This window comes from Cyprinus carpio, chromosome B6 (assembly GCF_018340385.1).
Source record: "Cyprinus carpio isolate SPL01 chromosome B6, ASM1834038v1, whole genome shotgun sequence".
NCBI classification, from domain to species: domain Eukaryota; kingdom Metazoa; phylum Chordata; class Actinopteri; order Cypriniformes; family Cyprinidae; genus Cyprinus; species Cyprinus carpio.
This window is the reverse complement of record NC_056602.1, coordinates 13,670,621-13,687,241: the sequence shown is the minus strand read 5'-3', so window position 1 is coordinate 13,687,241 and position 16,621 is coordinate 13,670,621. Positions and strand designations below refer to the sequence as shown.

General features: G+C 36.6%; 2 protein-coding genes across 4 annotated transcripts; one reads left to right on the top strand and one right to left on the bottom strand.

Annotated features, from left to right (window-relative positions):
* Positions 1-770: 770 nt before the first annotated feature.
* Positions 771-3,248, bottom strand: LOC109095426 (growth arrest and DNA damage-inducible protein GADD45 alpha-like). Its single transcript, XM_019109136.2, has 4 exons — positions 3,057-3,248; positions 2,571-2,672; positions 2,066-2,279; positions 771-1,552 (listed from the first exon to the last, which is right to left on the bottom strand). The coding sequence occupies exons 1-4, from the start codon at positions 3,104-3,106 to the stop codon at positions 1,439-1,441; spliced, it is 480 nt and encodes a 159-aa protein (XP_018964681.1). The 5' UTR covers positions 3,107-3,248; the 3' UTR covers positions 771-1,438.
* A 631-nt stretch (positions 3,249-3,879) lies between these two features.
* Positions 3,880-16,542, top strand: LOC109095427 (protein transport protein Sec16B). 3 transcript variants are annotated; one of them, XM_019109138.2, is made up of 26 exons: positions 3,956-4,036; positions 4,270-4,448; positions 5,000-5,293; positions 6,169-6,290; positions 6,374-6,458; positions 6,568-6,658; positions 6,840-6,960; positions 7,128-7,273; positions 7,363-7,424; positions 7,512-7,650; positions 7,771-8,010; positions 8,907-9,004; positions 9,792-9,873; positions 10,813-10,930; positions 11,051-11,162; positions 11,249-11,354; positions 11,737-11,874; positions 11,967-12,074; positions 12,964-13,045; positions 13,236-13,586; positions 14,085-14,113; positions 14,261-14,359; positions 14,447-14,539; positions 15,100-15,199; positions 15,743-15,792; positions 15,867-16,542. In XM_019109138.2, exons 3-26 carry the CDS (start codon positions 5,034-5,036, stop codon positions 15,873-15,875), a joined length of 2,841 nt encoding a protein of 946 aa, XP_018964683.2. In that variant the 5' UTR covers positions 3,956-4,036; positions 4,270-4,448; positions 5,000-5,033; the 3' UTR covers positions 15,876-16,542. The 3 variants fall into 3 exon arrangements, with proteins under 3 accessions (XP_018964684.2, XP_042581717.1, XP_018964683.2); XM_019109139.2 differs by lacking the exon at positions 4,270-4,448 and having other exon boundaries at positions 3,880-4,036; XM_042725783.1 differs by lacking the exon at positions 4,270-4,448 and having other exon boundaries at positions 3,886-4,036; positions 4,995-5,293.
* The last annotated feature ends 79 nt before the right edge of the window (positions 16,543-16,621 follow it).

Genomic DNA, 16,621 nt, shown 5'->3' with positions numbered 1-16,621 from the left:
GTCTGCGTGTGATGTTAGAGTGTTGTCGAGAGACAAACGGAATGTTTTGGAAACACATGATAGAGGTGGAAAAGAGAGGACAGAAAAGGAGAGTGTTTAAAGGGAAGATAAAAATAATACTTAAGTGCGTTGCTGGTTTTGTTGTTCAGTGAAGTCGCGCAGGTAAAGTTGCAGGTATTTACACGTATTAAAACAGCTGTGGCCACCTAAATAGCACAGCCAATAGCCTAGAGCAGGGCAATGGTTCAAATCGAAACTACAGTTCGCAGTTAAATACAGGAAGGAAGGAATGCTAATAGCACAGGCTCCTTCTTAGCCGATGGCAATTATTATAATTACCAGTAAGTGCAATCAAAAATACAAACTACAGTGAAAATACAGAAATAGGTAGAGAAATAAATATTCCTTTCTAGCAGCAAGTAATAATTTAAACAACAGATCTACAAACAACTATTAAGGAAAACACTCACACGCTGCCGTCCCGATTGTTATGTTGACTAATCGCTTCTCCCAAGTTATAACAGTGACCAAGCAGTTTAAATAGACTACAGCCGCTGTGACCACCTTCTAATTAGCACAGCCAATAGCCTATAGCAGGGCAATTGTTCAAATCAAAACTACAGTTCGCACTTAAGTGCAGGAAGGGAGCAATGCAAATAACACAGGCTTCTTCTTAGCCGACGGCAATTATTATAATTACCAGTAAGTTTTTTGAGTGTTTTGAGACACTATAACATATGCATTTCACAGACAATTGAAACACTGCCAAAGACAGATGCACATGGGTCAGACATTTTATTTTTACATTTCTGACAATGAACGCAACAATATAAATACAATTAATAAATTAAAAGTTTAAAATTAACAGTTTAAAATACGAAACATATTCCAGAATGGTTTAATTAAAACAAGTAACTTATTTCTATCTAAATCAGTAAAGACTAGTATATTCCCTTTTAAATAACTATAATACAGGACAGCATTAACATCATAAGTTACAGTCTTTAAATTGCAGTGTGTCTGCAAAAGGGTAATGCCCATCATTTAACAGTCCATCTGACCTCCGAGTCTGATCACATTTCATTGAGTAGATTCCAGTTGAACACACTCCAGTCTCTCAGCTCACTCTTAGTACTCTAATCCAGCATGTGTGATTCAGTTTCCTGTACAGTTCCCGGCAAACTTGTCGCTCCCTGGCAGCACTGCGAACACAGTGCTGAGTCATTCTTCCTGCTCTGAGGTGAAACCATGAATCGCCTGTTCTACCGAACAAAACCCACACTTCTGATCATTGGATTTGCTGGAAAACATATCATCCATTGCATTTTGTTAATCTCCCTCATGTCTCATTCTCAGTTGCATTATGCTTCATCCAAAGCAGAACACAAATCTAGTGCTGGAGCCCGTAAAAGCTCTGACATTGTTTGTCCGCTTCTGTTCATCTTTCGGGCAGATTGATAACCGGCACCCACTGGTCCAATCCCCGACTGTCTCTGCAGAATCGATTCAGTTTGCTGAGGGCTGGATCCTTCCACGTGGATGACTGTGGATTCTGTGAGAGAAAATAGAAAAACTGTAAATTGCACAATTCAGAAGGTCCACAGTAAGATTCTGGCAGTGAGTGGTTTTAGCAGCTGCTGGTTAACGGACAAGCACTTGTTTTTTTTTTTTAAGGGGCCTCTCTCTAATTTGTTAAAGATGGTCACTTCACAGAGCTTTTCTTCCAGGAAACCGTGTTTGCAGAAATGCCTGTGTTGCACAGGAAGTTCTGCGAATACTAAAGGCAGCCACAGAGGTTCAGCACTGCTATTAGATCTCACTGAAGAGCTGCCAGTTTACTGCAGCCCCAGACCGGGTGGAATTCCACATCACAGACGCTCTAATGGATCACTGAACTTCAAACTACTTTAGTCGTGCCGCCCTCAAAGAGTTCAACTAAACCTTCCTGGCAGTTAATAAGAATATGCATGAAAAATTCTGCAAATGTGCAGCTGTGATCGATCTGTGCGCTTGAGGCTAGCGTGCAAGCAATAAACTGACAATAGGTGAGTGAAATGACACATACGGTGACTAATATGCAGTGGAGGTCCATCGACTCTCCGCCCGGTTTCATGCCTTCCAGGATCTCTGCCAAACGTCTCATGTTGTTCACTCGTAAGATATTGATGTCATTCTCACAGCAGAATGCTTGAATCAAGGTAAAATGAATCTGGAGCGCGACGTCTTTCACATCCTCCTCGTCTGTGGCCAGCAGACATAAAACCACATTGTCTGGGTCCCTACGAAAATGACAATGAACGTACATTTAAAAATGTGCAAAAACATGAAAACATTTTTTTCTTTGTGTCCAGTTTGTGAATCAGGCTCAGCCCTTCTACAAATCTTTATCTTGTGTTTTGTTAGTAGTATTTGTGTTTGTCTCTTTGTAATGTCATGACCTTAACGCTAATGATGGCAACATGAAAAAAATAAAATGTTAACCTGTTGACTATATACCAGCATATATCGCATTTTTAAAAGGTGTAATGACCCATTTATTGATTAAGAAGGGATCTACAATGACCACTTACACGTTAAGTGACTTCGCTGCCTCATAAACTCCCACAGTGATGCAACCCTGAGGTAATGCAGCAGTCAAGACCTCTTCCAGTGCCTTTTCAACCGAGTCCATTCTAAAATGATTGAAATACACACATTAGATTATATTTACATACCAAATTAAATTATCTTAAAGCACAAAATGTTGGGAAACGTTCTGCATGAACGCGATTTACAGCTGAAAAGGACATTTAATCAATGTCACGACTAGTACTGTCATTTGATCAAACTTCTGCACGCGATACAGCAAAGCATTTTAAGCAAGTTAACAGGAGATCATGTGCAACGTTCGAGTAAAAGTCATTTATAGGCACACATCACCAAGAGGAAATCTGTATTAAAATGTCAAAAAAATGATTTGATAACCTCCTGATATTTCAACGGCACAGATAGATAACACGCGTGATGCTCGGCTCAAACAAATGTGCAACACCAGTAAGTTTAATAAGAAAACATACTTTTCCGTTGCGTTGTCTCCACACGGTTCTTCAAAAGTCATATTGCACATTAGAAACGGATATCCTTAGTATGTGTCGCGCACTGTTCTCCGTTAGCATGTAATCCTGCGCGGTCCAGGAGCACGGTTATGCTGCTCGCTCTGAGTGGAGTGATAAAATGACGCTCGTGTCAGGAGACCGTAGTAGCGTACTCACTCCAGCCTCATTTACATACTGCCCGCTGATTGGTCAGCTCACGTGGAGTTACATACATGAACAAGCAGAGCGAGAGACAACTCATAAGTGCAGTTACTTATAAAATATCTTTATGTATTTTCTAAATATTCAGCATGCACCATAATTTGTAGGCAATCACATAAGTATGTACTGCACAGAATATAACAAAACAAATGTTGCTTCAGGACAATAACAATCTTTCTAAACAACGTGATTAAAGCGACATCTGGTGGCGGATTAGTGAAGTCTTAATTAAAACACCTCACCCACGTACAGCAGAACAAAGTTTTAAAAATGCTAGAATATAAATATAGGATTTTTACAAATATAAAATATAATTTCACAAATATAGAGAACCGTAAAGAATGGAGAGCATTAACATATGACAATAGAATACCATGCAAATCACAATACTGATCAGTAATGTGCATTAGTCTACATAGATTAAGTGCACACTTTTTTTCTTTTTGTCCAAATCAGATGTCTAAAGAATAGCCAGTAAGAAGTGCTTGAAAAGGTTCACATTTATTTATTTTTTCCTTTAATAATCTGAATGCATAACTGCACAATTTCGCAGAGTTCCCTTCATAGCATGGCAGCGATCTCCTCCCATGAGTGAGCTGTGTTCCTCCGATGTGTGTCCGAGCAGCTCCAGCGTCTCCGCGCGATGATTCCGCTCGACGTGGCAACTTTGAATATTCCAAATATGGGAGTGAGTTCATAAAGCCCAGGGCGCCTGTCAAACCTCTGTATGCAAACACACTGTAAGTCCTGCTTTGATTTATTTCACATTTAGCGTTATTTATGTGTAAAATTACTTCTTTTTTATGTTTAAACGCATATTAGTGTATGTTTTTTTACATAGATGTATGGCAGTTATGTATTTAAAGTAAAAATGATAAAAAGCCGATGTCCAGCTGTTGTATAGGGCTGACAACAGCTGTTCAGTACAGCCATGAAGAGGTTCATCAAATATGTGTATTTTGACTTCCTTTAGAGGTAGAAAGGCAGAGAAACATATGGAGAGACTTTGATACGACAGTAAAGCAGGTTCATGGTTCAGCTTTGTTTGTGTTGTGCTCTGAAATGATGTGGCATGTGCACTTTGAGACTGTGACAGGACACAACAGTCAACAGCGCGCGTGTGTATATGGAAAACATCTCAAATAGACACCTGTGAGTTATTTGAAAGTTGATTATGAGGAAAAGTTTCTTTAATGCTATTGTCAATTATGTTTAATTTCTATATTTAAAAAACGTTAAACTTACAGTAAGTTTCCTTTCTATGTATATTTTGTGTGCACCACATCTTTATGACCCACTTTAAATTAACCACTGTGTACTGTTTTTATGTATTATGTATTTCAATTAATCATTTGATAAAGCACTTATTGTGTCGGTTTTATTATTGTACTTGTATTTAAAAAATATTTAATTTCTATAATTATATCTATAATGACCCTAACCACTCTAAAACCTAACTATTACCACTATTTGTTCCCCTTAAGTACGTAGTACTTAAAATAAAAGCTTTAAATCTCATACTGATGTCTTTAGGTATAACGAAAGTTACCACTGACAGACTGAAAACAAAGGTTGTTTTTGATTTACTGCTCTCTTCCTGATAAACGGTCTCTGTATCTATGCTCACTGATAACATTTGACTTACAGCAGGCAAAATCCTCCCCTGTTTGTCTAACTCCTGTCTTTTGTCTGTGTAAGTGCAGATTGCTTTAAGTTTATCCGGCGCTGTGTCTTGTGATGGAGCCCAGAGGGCAAGGCTGGCATACGCCAGGCTATCAGTACCAGTCTAGTAACAGAGATGACAACTACAGATCCTCCCACCAAACACCATATTACCACCCACCTACAGACCCGAGAGGGAGAGAAAGACAGTGGCCTCATGTGGATCCTCGCTATGGAAGCTACATGGCCAGTCCTCCTCCTAAACCAGAGTATATTCCTGGATATAGTAGTGCTTATGCATCTAACCAACCATTACACTTCAGACCTCACTCCAGGTATATCAGTAAAAATTGCTTTCTTAATCAGTATTTTATTACTTGCAAATGTCCTTGAACCTTTAATATGTATCCAAAATAGATCTACTTGAGAAGCAAAACAGCATAAAATATTAAGACTTTTTTATGAGAACATATCTGAATTACTGTTTGTTTAATTTCCTTAAAACTGGCTTATCAGTTCATTGGCATAAATTGCAATACACTTTGTTATTGGCATAAACATCAGTATACTTTGTTTGATTTTTAAGATTATCTCAGAATATAAATATGGTAATTGTGAGATAAAGTCTAAAATAAGAAAAAAAAAGTTACATTTTGAAAATTCTGACATTTTTATACAACCCAAAATAAAGGAAAAATACTGATTAAGACAGCTTTTTAGTATTATTTTGAATATACGCTACCCTTCATAAGTTTAAGGTCAGTAAGATTTTCCAAGAAATTAACTGTTATTTTATTAGCAAGGATGCATTAAATTGATCAAAAAATGTCAATTAAAACTTTTACAGTACATTGATACAAAAATATATATATTTTTTAAATTAATGCTGTTTTTTGTACTTTCTATTCATCAAAGAATCCTAAAATGAATTCCAGTTTCAACAAATTATTAAGCACCATTATTTTCAATTATTTTCAATGTTAAATTAAAATAGAAATAAATAAAAGAAACTAAAATTGAAAGCGTTATTTTAAACTTTAATATTTCACGATATTACAGCCTTGGTTAGCTTAAGAGACTAATGCGAATTAAGAGACTGCAAACTTTTGAACAGTATTTAATATTAATATACTGGAATATACGGGCACCTTGTCTGCTAGTATTTGTCAATGAATGAACACAGCAGGTCTAACTTCTAATATCTGTTCAGGCAGGAATATGACTACCCCGCATCCAACTACTGGCCCTACAGAGAAGACTACGGGTCCTACAGAGAAGACTACGGGTATTATGATTATCATGGTTATCACAGATCACAATACAGCTCCCCAGGTACATAATATTCAATCACATGCCCACAGTTTTTAATTCTCATCAAAATGCAAACTGACTTTAAGCCCATTGGTGTTTTGTAGATGGTGGTGGCTGGAGAACAGAGGGGTATCAGGGCAGAGGACTGCAGCAGGAGTCAGCAAGAGCCTCGTACTTCGATCAGCAGGGGTCTGTTAATGGCATACACTCATACATTATATGCTCTGTCATGCCTGAAATGTGTTTGCAGAACAATCAAATCATTTCATATCAATGTCCTTACACTTTTATTTAACAGCTATAGCCATAGAACAGACAGTCATTATGAGCATGGAGTCTCAGAGAGACAGCACAGAGAAAGTATGGAAAATGGAGATGGAACTGGAGAGGTTTGTTTCCAGAAATTATATAAACTTGCCATTCTTGTTCATAAAAGTCAACTTTAATGTATACATTATTGTTCAAAGTTTTATGGTCAGTAAGAAACTAATACTTGTATTCAGTAAGGAAACATTATTTAATCTTTTGAACAGTAGTGTATATATTCCAGTTTTGTTTTTTCTTGTCTAGGTGTATGATAGTGGAGCTCTTGCCAACTCTAAAGCTTCCGGTCTGTCCTCGAGCAGCTATGAGCTCAGCCAGTACATCGGTGGTGCTGAACTGAGTGAGCCTGAGCTCATATCTCACACAGGTTTGTCACAACCAGGCTTCATAATACTGAACTTTAATGGTTTGTGGTTTTGTACAGCAAATGTGTGCTTGTTAATATTCCTTTATTACAGCAGTTAGTTACAGTCCTCGAATCTGAATGGTCAGTGGATTCAGAATGGCTGTGGTTTATTTGGTCATTTGATTTAGATGCTGTACCCATGGAGGTGGCTCCCCTGAAGTTCTGCATCCCTCATGTGGCAGTGAGTTTTGGGCCTTCAGGTCAGCTGGTGTGGGTCAGTCCAGCTCTTGCTTCTGAGGGTGAGCCTGCTCAAGTGGAACTCCACAGTCTGGAGGTAACAGAGACATGGTACAAACATGAATTTGAAAGCATAATATGAAGTATCATGGTGGATTAAATATGTTTTTTTTTTAATGATTTCAGGTAATTCTCTGTGACACACATGAACAGCAGGATATGAGAGATTTTCCTGGACCACTGGCTAAGTATGATATTCCAAAATATCCCTCTCTCACAATAATACTTTATATATATATATTACATTGCTGCTTTTCTTCTTTTTTTTCATTAAGGGAGGATTTGCATAAGGTGGATGCCATTAATTTTGCCCTCCAAATGTCAGAGAAATGTCTGAAAGATGAGAAATTAGAAGATGCCACTTCTGCTGCCCTCTTGTGGCATCTACTAATCTTGCTGTGCAGACAGAATGGAGTAAGTTCCATTACTCATTACACTCATCTCATTACATTAAAGTATTTTAAGACCATTCTTTTCAGTTCTGTTTGTGTGCCCCTTTTACACTGTTAAAGTGAGTTTGTGTTGATGTTATAGAGAATCATGGGTTCAGATGTTGCAGAACTGCTGATGAGGGACTCCAGTTCTCTGGGTGCGTGTGGGGTCTCTGATGATGGAGATGGAGAAACTCTTATTGATCTGAGTGAAACACCCACATCAGAAAAAGAGACCCTCAACTTTGCCGACCTCCTGACTGGATATCCACCAACTGACAAAGAGGCTGCAAAGCAAAACCTTCAGAGATACACAAAACTATTGCTGTCTGGCAGAAAGAAGGTTAATGCTTTTATTGATATGTATTTTCTACCTTGAGTCTCTCAATCCAACCCTTTTCAGAGCTTTTTTTGACCGGTAAAGACGCTGTAAAACTGTTTAACCAGTGCAGTTCTTTCTTTCTTGTCATAATTTCTACTGAAAATGGAGATTAGGGCAGGACATAATGAAGGACGTCTTCTTAGTTCAGTCCCCCTCCCCCTCTTTTTCTTCTCATTTTTAAAGTCAATAGCCTCATTATAGAAGGCATTTTATTGAGCAAAATATTTGAAGAAACCTGACTTTTTGAAGAAACATCATCAGTATATATATATATATATATATATATATATATATATATGTGTGTGTGTGTGTGTGTGTGTTTGTGTGTGTGTGTGTGTGTGCTTTAATCCATTTCCTATTAGAGAAAGACATTGTACACTGTAAATATGTACAATAGCATTAGAAGGTTTGTGGTTGGTAAAAATGTATAAATATTTTTGAAAGAAGTCTCCTATGCTCCCCAAGGCTGCATTTATTAATAAGAAAAAAAGATCAATAGCAAAACCGAAAATATCACTTTCAATTATTTAATATGTATATATATATATATATATATATATATATTTTGTATGTAATTGCTTTTCAACTATTACAACCAGTCTTCAGTGCCACATGATCCTTCAGAAACCATTCTAATATGTTGTTTTGATGCTTAAGAAACCTTTTTGTTATCAATGTTGGAAACGGTTGTATTGTTGAATAATTGTGTAGAAACTGTAGTACAATTTCTTCTTTTTTTCAGAAAGAATGGCAGATTTTCTTCTTTTTAACAGTGTTCAGTCCCTTGCCTCACTTGTAACAATCGTTTTAGATTTTACTTGTCTGATCTTTTCTCCACACTTCTTCCCTCCCTGCAGGAGGCGCTAGAGTCAGCCATGCAGAGTGGTCTTTGGGGTCATGCTTTATTTCTGGCTAGCAAAATGGACAGCAGATCCTACAACACAGTGCTGAGCAGGTTTGTAGCACTGTAAAAGATGACTAACACAGCCGTTGCCTGAGGGAGATCAGCGCATGCATTTTAGCATTAAACACTCTCCATCAATAACTGCCACAGTCTGTCATGTTTTCAAATAGCACAAATCCCTGAATCATCTGTTCATGTCACAGTGCCATGTCTCTACAAAATCTGTTAGGCTTTGAGTGGTTTATGCATGCATTTTAATTGCAGTTACACATTTTACACTCCGTAAACACCCTGGTATAATGTCAGATCAAATATACAGTGAGTGAAGACAGTTGCAGAGCCACAGATAGTCAAGGTTATATTTATACTTCCTGGCACTTGCTAGTTCTGAGCAGTCTGATATCAGTTTCATTATTAGCATTGGCGTACCTTGAAAAATGTCTCATTGAGAAGACTCCTTTACATAAATTGGTAGCAATCCCAATAGTGAAATAGTAAGCCCAGAAAACAGTACAGTAAATGAGTAATATTTACATATGCTAATGAGGATACCAGCAAAAGGATCCGGTTTTATATCTGAGTGAGACTTGCCTGGAAGATTGCATGCACATGCCTGTAATGTTTTAGCTGGTTTCATTTCTTGGAAATGTCGCTCCTTTTGTGCTGTGTTTTGAATTAAGAAGGTAACATTTTTGTTTGTTGATATGCAAGTTCTGAACTTGCTGACTAATACGTTTGTCCATGCATGCTATGTGCATAAGTGTCACAGTATACTTTTGTGCCAAGCTAAACATGTCTATGTTATAGCTGATTGAATATTTATGTATGTGTTTGACAGGTTTACAGGGAGTCTGGCTCCTAGTGACCCTCTGCAAACCCTCTTCCAGCTGCTCTCTGGGAGGATTCCAGCTGTTTCCATGGTATTCTACAACATTTTGTGCTCACGTTCTGTTTATTGTAATTAAAGGCAATTTATTGCTCTCATGTTGTTCTAAACCTTTTTTTGTTATTTTATCTGTGGAGTTTCAAATGAGAAATTTGAAGAATTTTTACACAGTTCCTAAAATACAACAGCTTGCACTGACTTCATGATGATTGTTGATTTGGACACATGGATAGACAGGGTGTTGTTTCATTGAGAAATTTTATTACATTATATTATTTACATTATTTTATTTTGCAATATCATTTTTTTTTTTACTTTTTCAGTTGAGCTTAACATTTTTCACAATCTATGTAATCTATTTTTTTTTAAACAGACTACCTTTCAGTAAAGTTTGGGGTCAGTAAAATTTAAAGAAATTAATACTTTTTTTCCAGCAAGAATGCATTAAACTGATCAAAAGTGAAAGCAAGGACTGTTATAAAAAATATTTCAAACTGATTATTTTCTTTTGAATTTTATATTCATCAGAAAATGTGTTTTTTATATCTTACAATATTATTTTCTTTATATATATTTTTGCTCAAATAACTGCAACCTTGTTGAGCTTAAGAGAAATTTAGAAACATTAAAAATCTTACTGACCTGAAACTTTTGAACAGTAGTGTATTTGTTTTTTTGTCTTTCTGATAAATGTATTGCAGAGAGCTGTGCAGTTCTTCTTCAGAATTTCAAATTTTATGCTTCATTGAAAAACATATGGAAAAGCATATGGATTTGGAACAACATTAGAGTGGGATGCTAATAATGACAGAATTTTAAATGAATTTTGAATTAACTGTTTCTTTAAATGGAAGTGTAAATACAGCCCCCTCCAGTCACAGCTCATGTGAAAACTCTTCTTTTCCTCTAAATTGTTCTCTCCTGGCTTTCTCTTCTAAATGCTGTCATTATGCTCCCTAATTCAACTTTTCAGTCCTGGAGTAGTGAGAAGTGGGGAGACTGGCGACCACACTTGGCTGTTTTGCTGTCCAATGAGACAGGAGACCCCTTTATACATCACAGGTCCATCATCACCATGGGTGATACTCTAGGTAATGTCTAGGCCAATTTCTAGAAGTAACCAACCATCTCCTTGAATGTTCTGTCATATTTTGGCTAATATCAAATGATTCTTCAAGTAGATCTCGTATTCTCTTATGTTCTCCTCTCAGCCTCAAGGGATATGCTGTATGCCTCCCAGATCTGCTACCTCACGGCTCAATGTCCCTTTGGCTGGTACACAAACAGATCAGAGCGCCTTGTGCTTCTGGGCAGCAAGCAAAGGTGAGAATTCAGCATGAGCACTAAGGTATCTAAATGGCAGAGTTCCTGAATACAAATGGCTCTTCTTTTTAACTTTTTGATTGCAGTGTTCTGTTTTCCAAGTTCTGTCACAACTCTGCCATTCGCTGTACTGAACTCTTTGAGTACTGCCAGAGGCTTGGAAATGCTGGATTTATAATTCCTGCTTTTCAGGTATTCATACTGTACATTAACTACAGGAATCTTAGCAAATCAGGGATCCGAAGATCTGAGGGCACTATTAAAAAATGCTTATGTTCTGATTTAATAATAATAATAATAATAAAAACACTACATATTTGATCAAAATTTAATTTTATTCTTTTATTATTGTTTTAAACAATGTGGTCTCAGAATTCTGGACCTCTCTATATCATAATTTATGACTATTTACGTCAGAATTGTATAGGCCAGTATTTTATATGGTCATAAGCACTACTTAATTTTAAAATGATTTAGATCATATGATTGTTTCACATTTGTTTTTTTTGCTGTATTACTATGGTTCAGTCTGTTTATCTATTGCATAGTTATTATTGTATTTTGTTCTGTGTAGGTGTATAAATTCCTATATGCTTGCCGGCTGCTGGACTGTGGTCTGGTTTCTCAGGCTTTCCACTACTGTGAGGTGGTGGCAAAAGCTCTGCTCAAGATAGAGGAAGCCCATGTGGTGTTGCAGGGAGAGCTTATTAAAGTAACTCACACCTGCACATACAGTGCTTTTGTCTTTTCTGAGTATGCGTTGAAAAGTGTTTTGTGATCTGTCTGATTTGTTTGCTATCACAGTTGGTGGACAGACTGAAGTTCTCTGAGTCACAGCTCAGTGACATAGGTCAGCCTTTCCTGGATCCCGACTGGCTGGTGCAGATTCGCTGCAGACACCAGGCCATGCTGGTAAACCCAAAGTTTGTACAGTATATATGACAGTAATTAGTCTACTTTAAGATCAGCAGGACTGTTTATAGCAAGACTTAACACTATCCATATGGAACTCAATGTACAGACCACACTATCGTTTTTTCATTACCCACGGTGCTTGCTCACCTTCAGGTCCTGTTTATATCTGGTATTGACATCCATCTTGGGGACTTAGGTGACATGGTCACAAGTGGTCATATATATATAAATCCAACTAAATAAAAACATTTTATAAAATATAAATATATCGAATTTTGTATATAGATATGCATGCTTTACATGATTTTAACCCTTGCTTACTCATAAGTTGCATTAGCTGGTTTGGTTAGTATTCATGCGCTGCACTCAGAGCTCTTGCAAAGGAGATATGTTTATTTAGGTGTGCTATTAGTATACTTCTTTTAAACTAAAAATAGGAAAGTATGCTTTTAGTTTACTTTTTATGTACTTCTCAGAAATGGGCTTTATGTACTCTGACATGTAAAATGACATTTAAGTATACTTGACTTATACTTAAAAAAAAGTCTAAATATACTTGAACTTTACTTAAGTATACTTAATAAAATAAACTTGAAGTATACTAATTTTTGGTAAGGGAAGTGTGATGAATACCAAACAGAAATGGTCAAATGAGACAAATTTAAAACACATGTATATCAGGTGGAAATGGTAATTGCATCTGGACTGACAACTTGCGATTGAATGCACTTTAATGCTCTAGAAATAAGCCCTTATATATAATTTGCAGACGTCAGGGAGCTATCAGGCTATCAATAGCCCTACACATCTTTAGAGGCTGCTCTTAATCACCAATGTTGTGACCTTTCCCCTGGTTCCACTCTCAGTAAAATGTTTATTTTATTAGGAGGGGAGCTACTGTACTGAAACATATCAGTCACCAGTTGGGGAGACAACTTGGAGTCATGAGGAGAGCAACACGTGTTCAGGTTTAAAACCACATCTTTTTGACTATGTGCCCATGAAACTTTCTCTGAGCCACTAGGTGGCAGTGACACTCAGAAAGTCTGTCAGTGTTGCCCGTAATTTTAGAACATTGTTAATGTGCAGGAAAAAAGTGTTAACAGTTTGTCAGTATGCAGTAAAAAAAATGTGTTTTCTCTCTTGGCTTCTCTGTAGATTTTACAGAAGGCTTCCAGACAGATGCCGTTAACCACACTAGCACTGAAAACGAAAACTCAAACCCACCTCAATCCATGATACCTAACACTGATGCTGGGTTTCAGGAGTCTTACTCTACAGTGAGCCACTCTTACGCTTCTGAAGAACAGGCTCCTAAGACCGTGGCCCCAGTGCCACTGTACCCGAACCAGCAGCCAGTGACACTGCACCCAGTCTTCCCTATGGAAATGTCTGGGCCTCCACAAGTCTCAATGGACCAAGGCCACTCTAATATTGATAGCAGCATTAAAAACGATAACTTTTACACTGCTGCTTCTACTTTGCCTGCAGGAAGCTACAATAATACAGGTTAGGATGATTGATTTCTTAAAAATAATGTTTTGGTTCTGTACACAGCCATTCAAAATTTGATCATAAGTGATAGTAAAGACATTTGTGATGTTCCCATGAATTCTATTTAAAATTGCTGTTCTTTTGAACTTTCTATTCATCAAGGAATCCCCAAAAACCTTATCATGGTTTCCAAAAAATATTAATCAGCACGAATGATTTCTGAAGAATTACATGACACTGAAAAGTGGAGTAATGGCTGCTGAAAATGTATCTTTGCCATCACAGGAATAAATTACAGTTTAAATAAAATATATTAAAATGAAAAAAAACGTAAATTTCACAGTATTGCTGTTTTGACTGAATTTTTCGATCAAATAAATGCAGACTTGGTGATCATAACAGACTTATTCAAGAACATAAATAAATCTTACCCACCCCAAACTTTTAAACATCAGTGTAAATATTTCAAACGCCAATTATTAATACTAAACTTTTACCTTTTGTTTTTTTAAGATGGTGACTTTTCTGCTGGTGCAATAATGGTGAGAAAAAGAGATTTCAGTTCATTTTTCATTTTTAAGTTTGAGAAAAACCTTAGTGAAGTTGCCTCTGCATGTTTAATAGAGATTGGAGGAAGAATTTTAACACAAAAAAATTACACACATCACCTTTATGAACATTTCACACAGGGTGCTGCTGAAAACTACGCTATGGTTGGTAGTGTTTATCAGTCCGGGACAATTCCAAATGAGGACAACCAGAGAGAGTCCAGCACACAATCAGCAAAGGTATATTACATCAAATATTTACATGATTTCCTCTCTACTTTTATTTATTTATTTTTTAATTGTTGAATTATTTTCATCTCTGAACAGCCCTCTAAGCCTGGATGGTTCAGTGGCTGGTTCAAGTCTAAGCCTAAAGAAGACCCAAAAGAACAAATCCCAGAACCCAAACCCACCACTAGGGTATATGCTCTTACATTTCCTATCATAAAATAACAGTCTTAAGAAGTTTGTGACAGAAAAGATCTAAATCAGAGCATGTCATAAACTGCTGTTCTTCCTTGTTGTATAAAATAACTATATTCACTAATCATGTTAATGGAAAAGATGAAAAAAATTAAATTAACCATTTGTGTCATGGCACCTTTGAATTTCCATATTTTGTAGTCAGTATTTCAATAACTGAAATTATTTGAAGAAGTCAGATCTTCAAGTTAATTTTGTCTTGCATGGAATAAGTATCCTTTTTTACACTCATTACATTCATCAAAATTACTTAAACCTTAAATTTTCCAAGTAAATACATTTCTTTTGTTCATCCATACAGTGGTCCTAAAAAGCAATTGGATTACTTATCCACATTATATAATTTTTACCCATAACTTAATTTAAATACATTTAAGGATGTCAGATGTATTCAGATACTTTTTGGGAGCACTATATACTGACCGTATTAATGATGCACCTTTTTTCACTGAGCCTCGTTTGCGGTCAAGTAAAAATTTTTTTCTTTTTCTTGTTAGGACTCATCAGCCAGCTTTCCTTTCCCTTCTCCTCCTCCACCCATACCAAATGCATCACAGCCCCAACTCAGTGGGATCAATCCTTTTTCTAGGAGAGCTGGTGAGTAAAGATCATCTGTACATCTGCGTGGTTTTGGCATCACTGACTCGACGCTCTGAGACGGTTACACTGAATGAGTTTGAGCTGACAGAATCAAACTTTTCCTGAATCTCTGCACTTTTCGTTCTTTTTGACTACTGTCAATTTTAACATCCAACCCTGATCATGCATCCCTTGCAGAATTAGTAAGTAAGAGGGATAATAAAATGCAGTTTGTTTTTTCTTATTTAGTAGGGTGAAAATACAAAATGATTAAGAGTATGTAAACTTTAGAACTGGTTCATTTAAAATGTAGTCATTTTGAAGTGGAAATATGGAAAACGGTGAATTTTACATTTCTGATTTCTGGGCCTGGAAAAGTAAAGATTAATAAGATCTTAAAAAAAAAAAATTGTGGAAATTTTATTATTATTTATCTGGAATAAATATGCAATATTTGTGTTTGACAATCCAGTATTTTTGCACACATTAGATATTTTAAGTTCAAACAAGAGGTTTTTAACAAAGTTTAATATAATCACAATTTTTCTTTCTTTGTTACAGGACAAAAAATGTCTGGGACAATGAGTCAGAATCAAGGGTCCATTTCACAGGTAGAAATCCTGATAAATGCCTATATTTATCACAACTGTCATGCAAATATCCAAGCTAATTGTTTTGTTCATAGGGTCCCTAATGAAGGTTCATAATTGAGGAATAAGCACCAAATGAGGAACTCAGGGATGGACTTTCAGCCTCGTGACTAGTGTTCACATGACCAAGGGATTCCTTAGGCACACCCCTTCAGTTCCACTAGAGGAGGTCAGAGGGGCCTATGTATCTTTATATACAGTAGCATCTGTGGTTACAGAAATACACTGAGGACATAGAGTTCTTGAAATAATCTGTTAAGTGTTTGGTGCCCGGTCTTCTTTGAATGAAGACACTGAACAGCTGAGGCACAGCTCCCCGTGCTGACTCTAGGGATTTGTGTCCATTCCCTTTGGTAACGGGGACATGATGGAAATGGTGCTGTGTCCTATGGAAACATGAACTTAAGACGTCTCCACAGCTGGCAATGTCAGTAAATTGTATAACATGTAACACTTCCATCCCTCATCCCACCTTCCCACACGCAAAATGATTTTAATAATTTAAGTGGCTTTTCTCAATTCAAATGTTTAAGATATGGAGCCCGAGAGTAGTGAAAATGTGGGAAATGTTGTAATTGTACAGGTGGTCCCTTTGGGTTACAGCCTTGATTTATTGCAGAGGAAGAGATATTGATGTTTTATTTAATATCTCTACCAAGTAATGTATTCTTTTATTGTAAAAACTTCTAATAAAAATCAATAGTATTTGTATATGCCAATGTATTTGATTAAAATTAGTCAACTAAAAATATAATTTGAGCCAACATCTCTTGTTGCATAGCAGGACAGT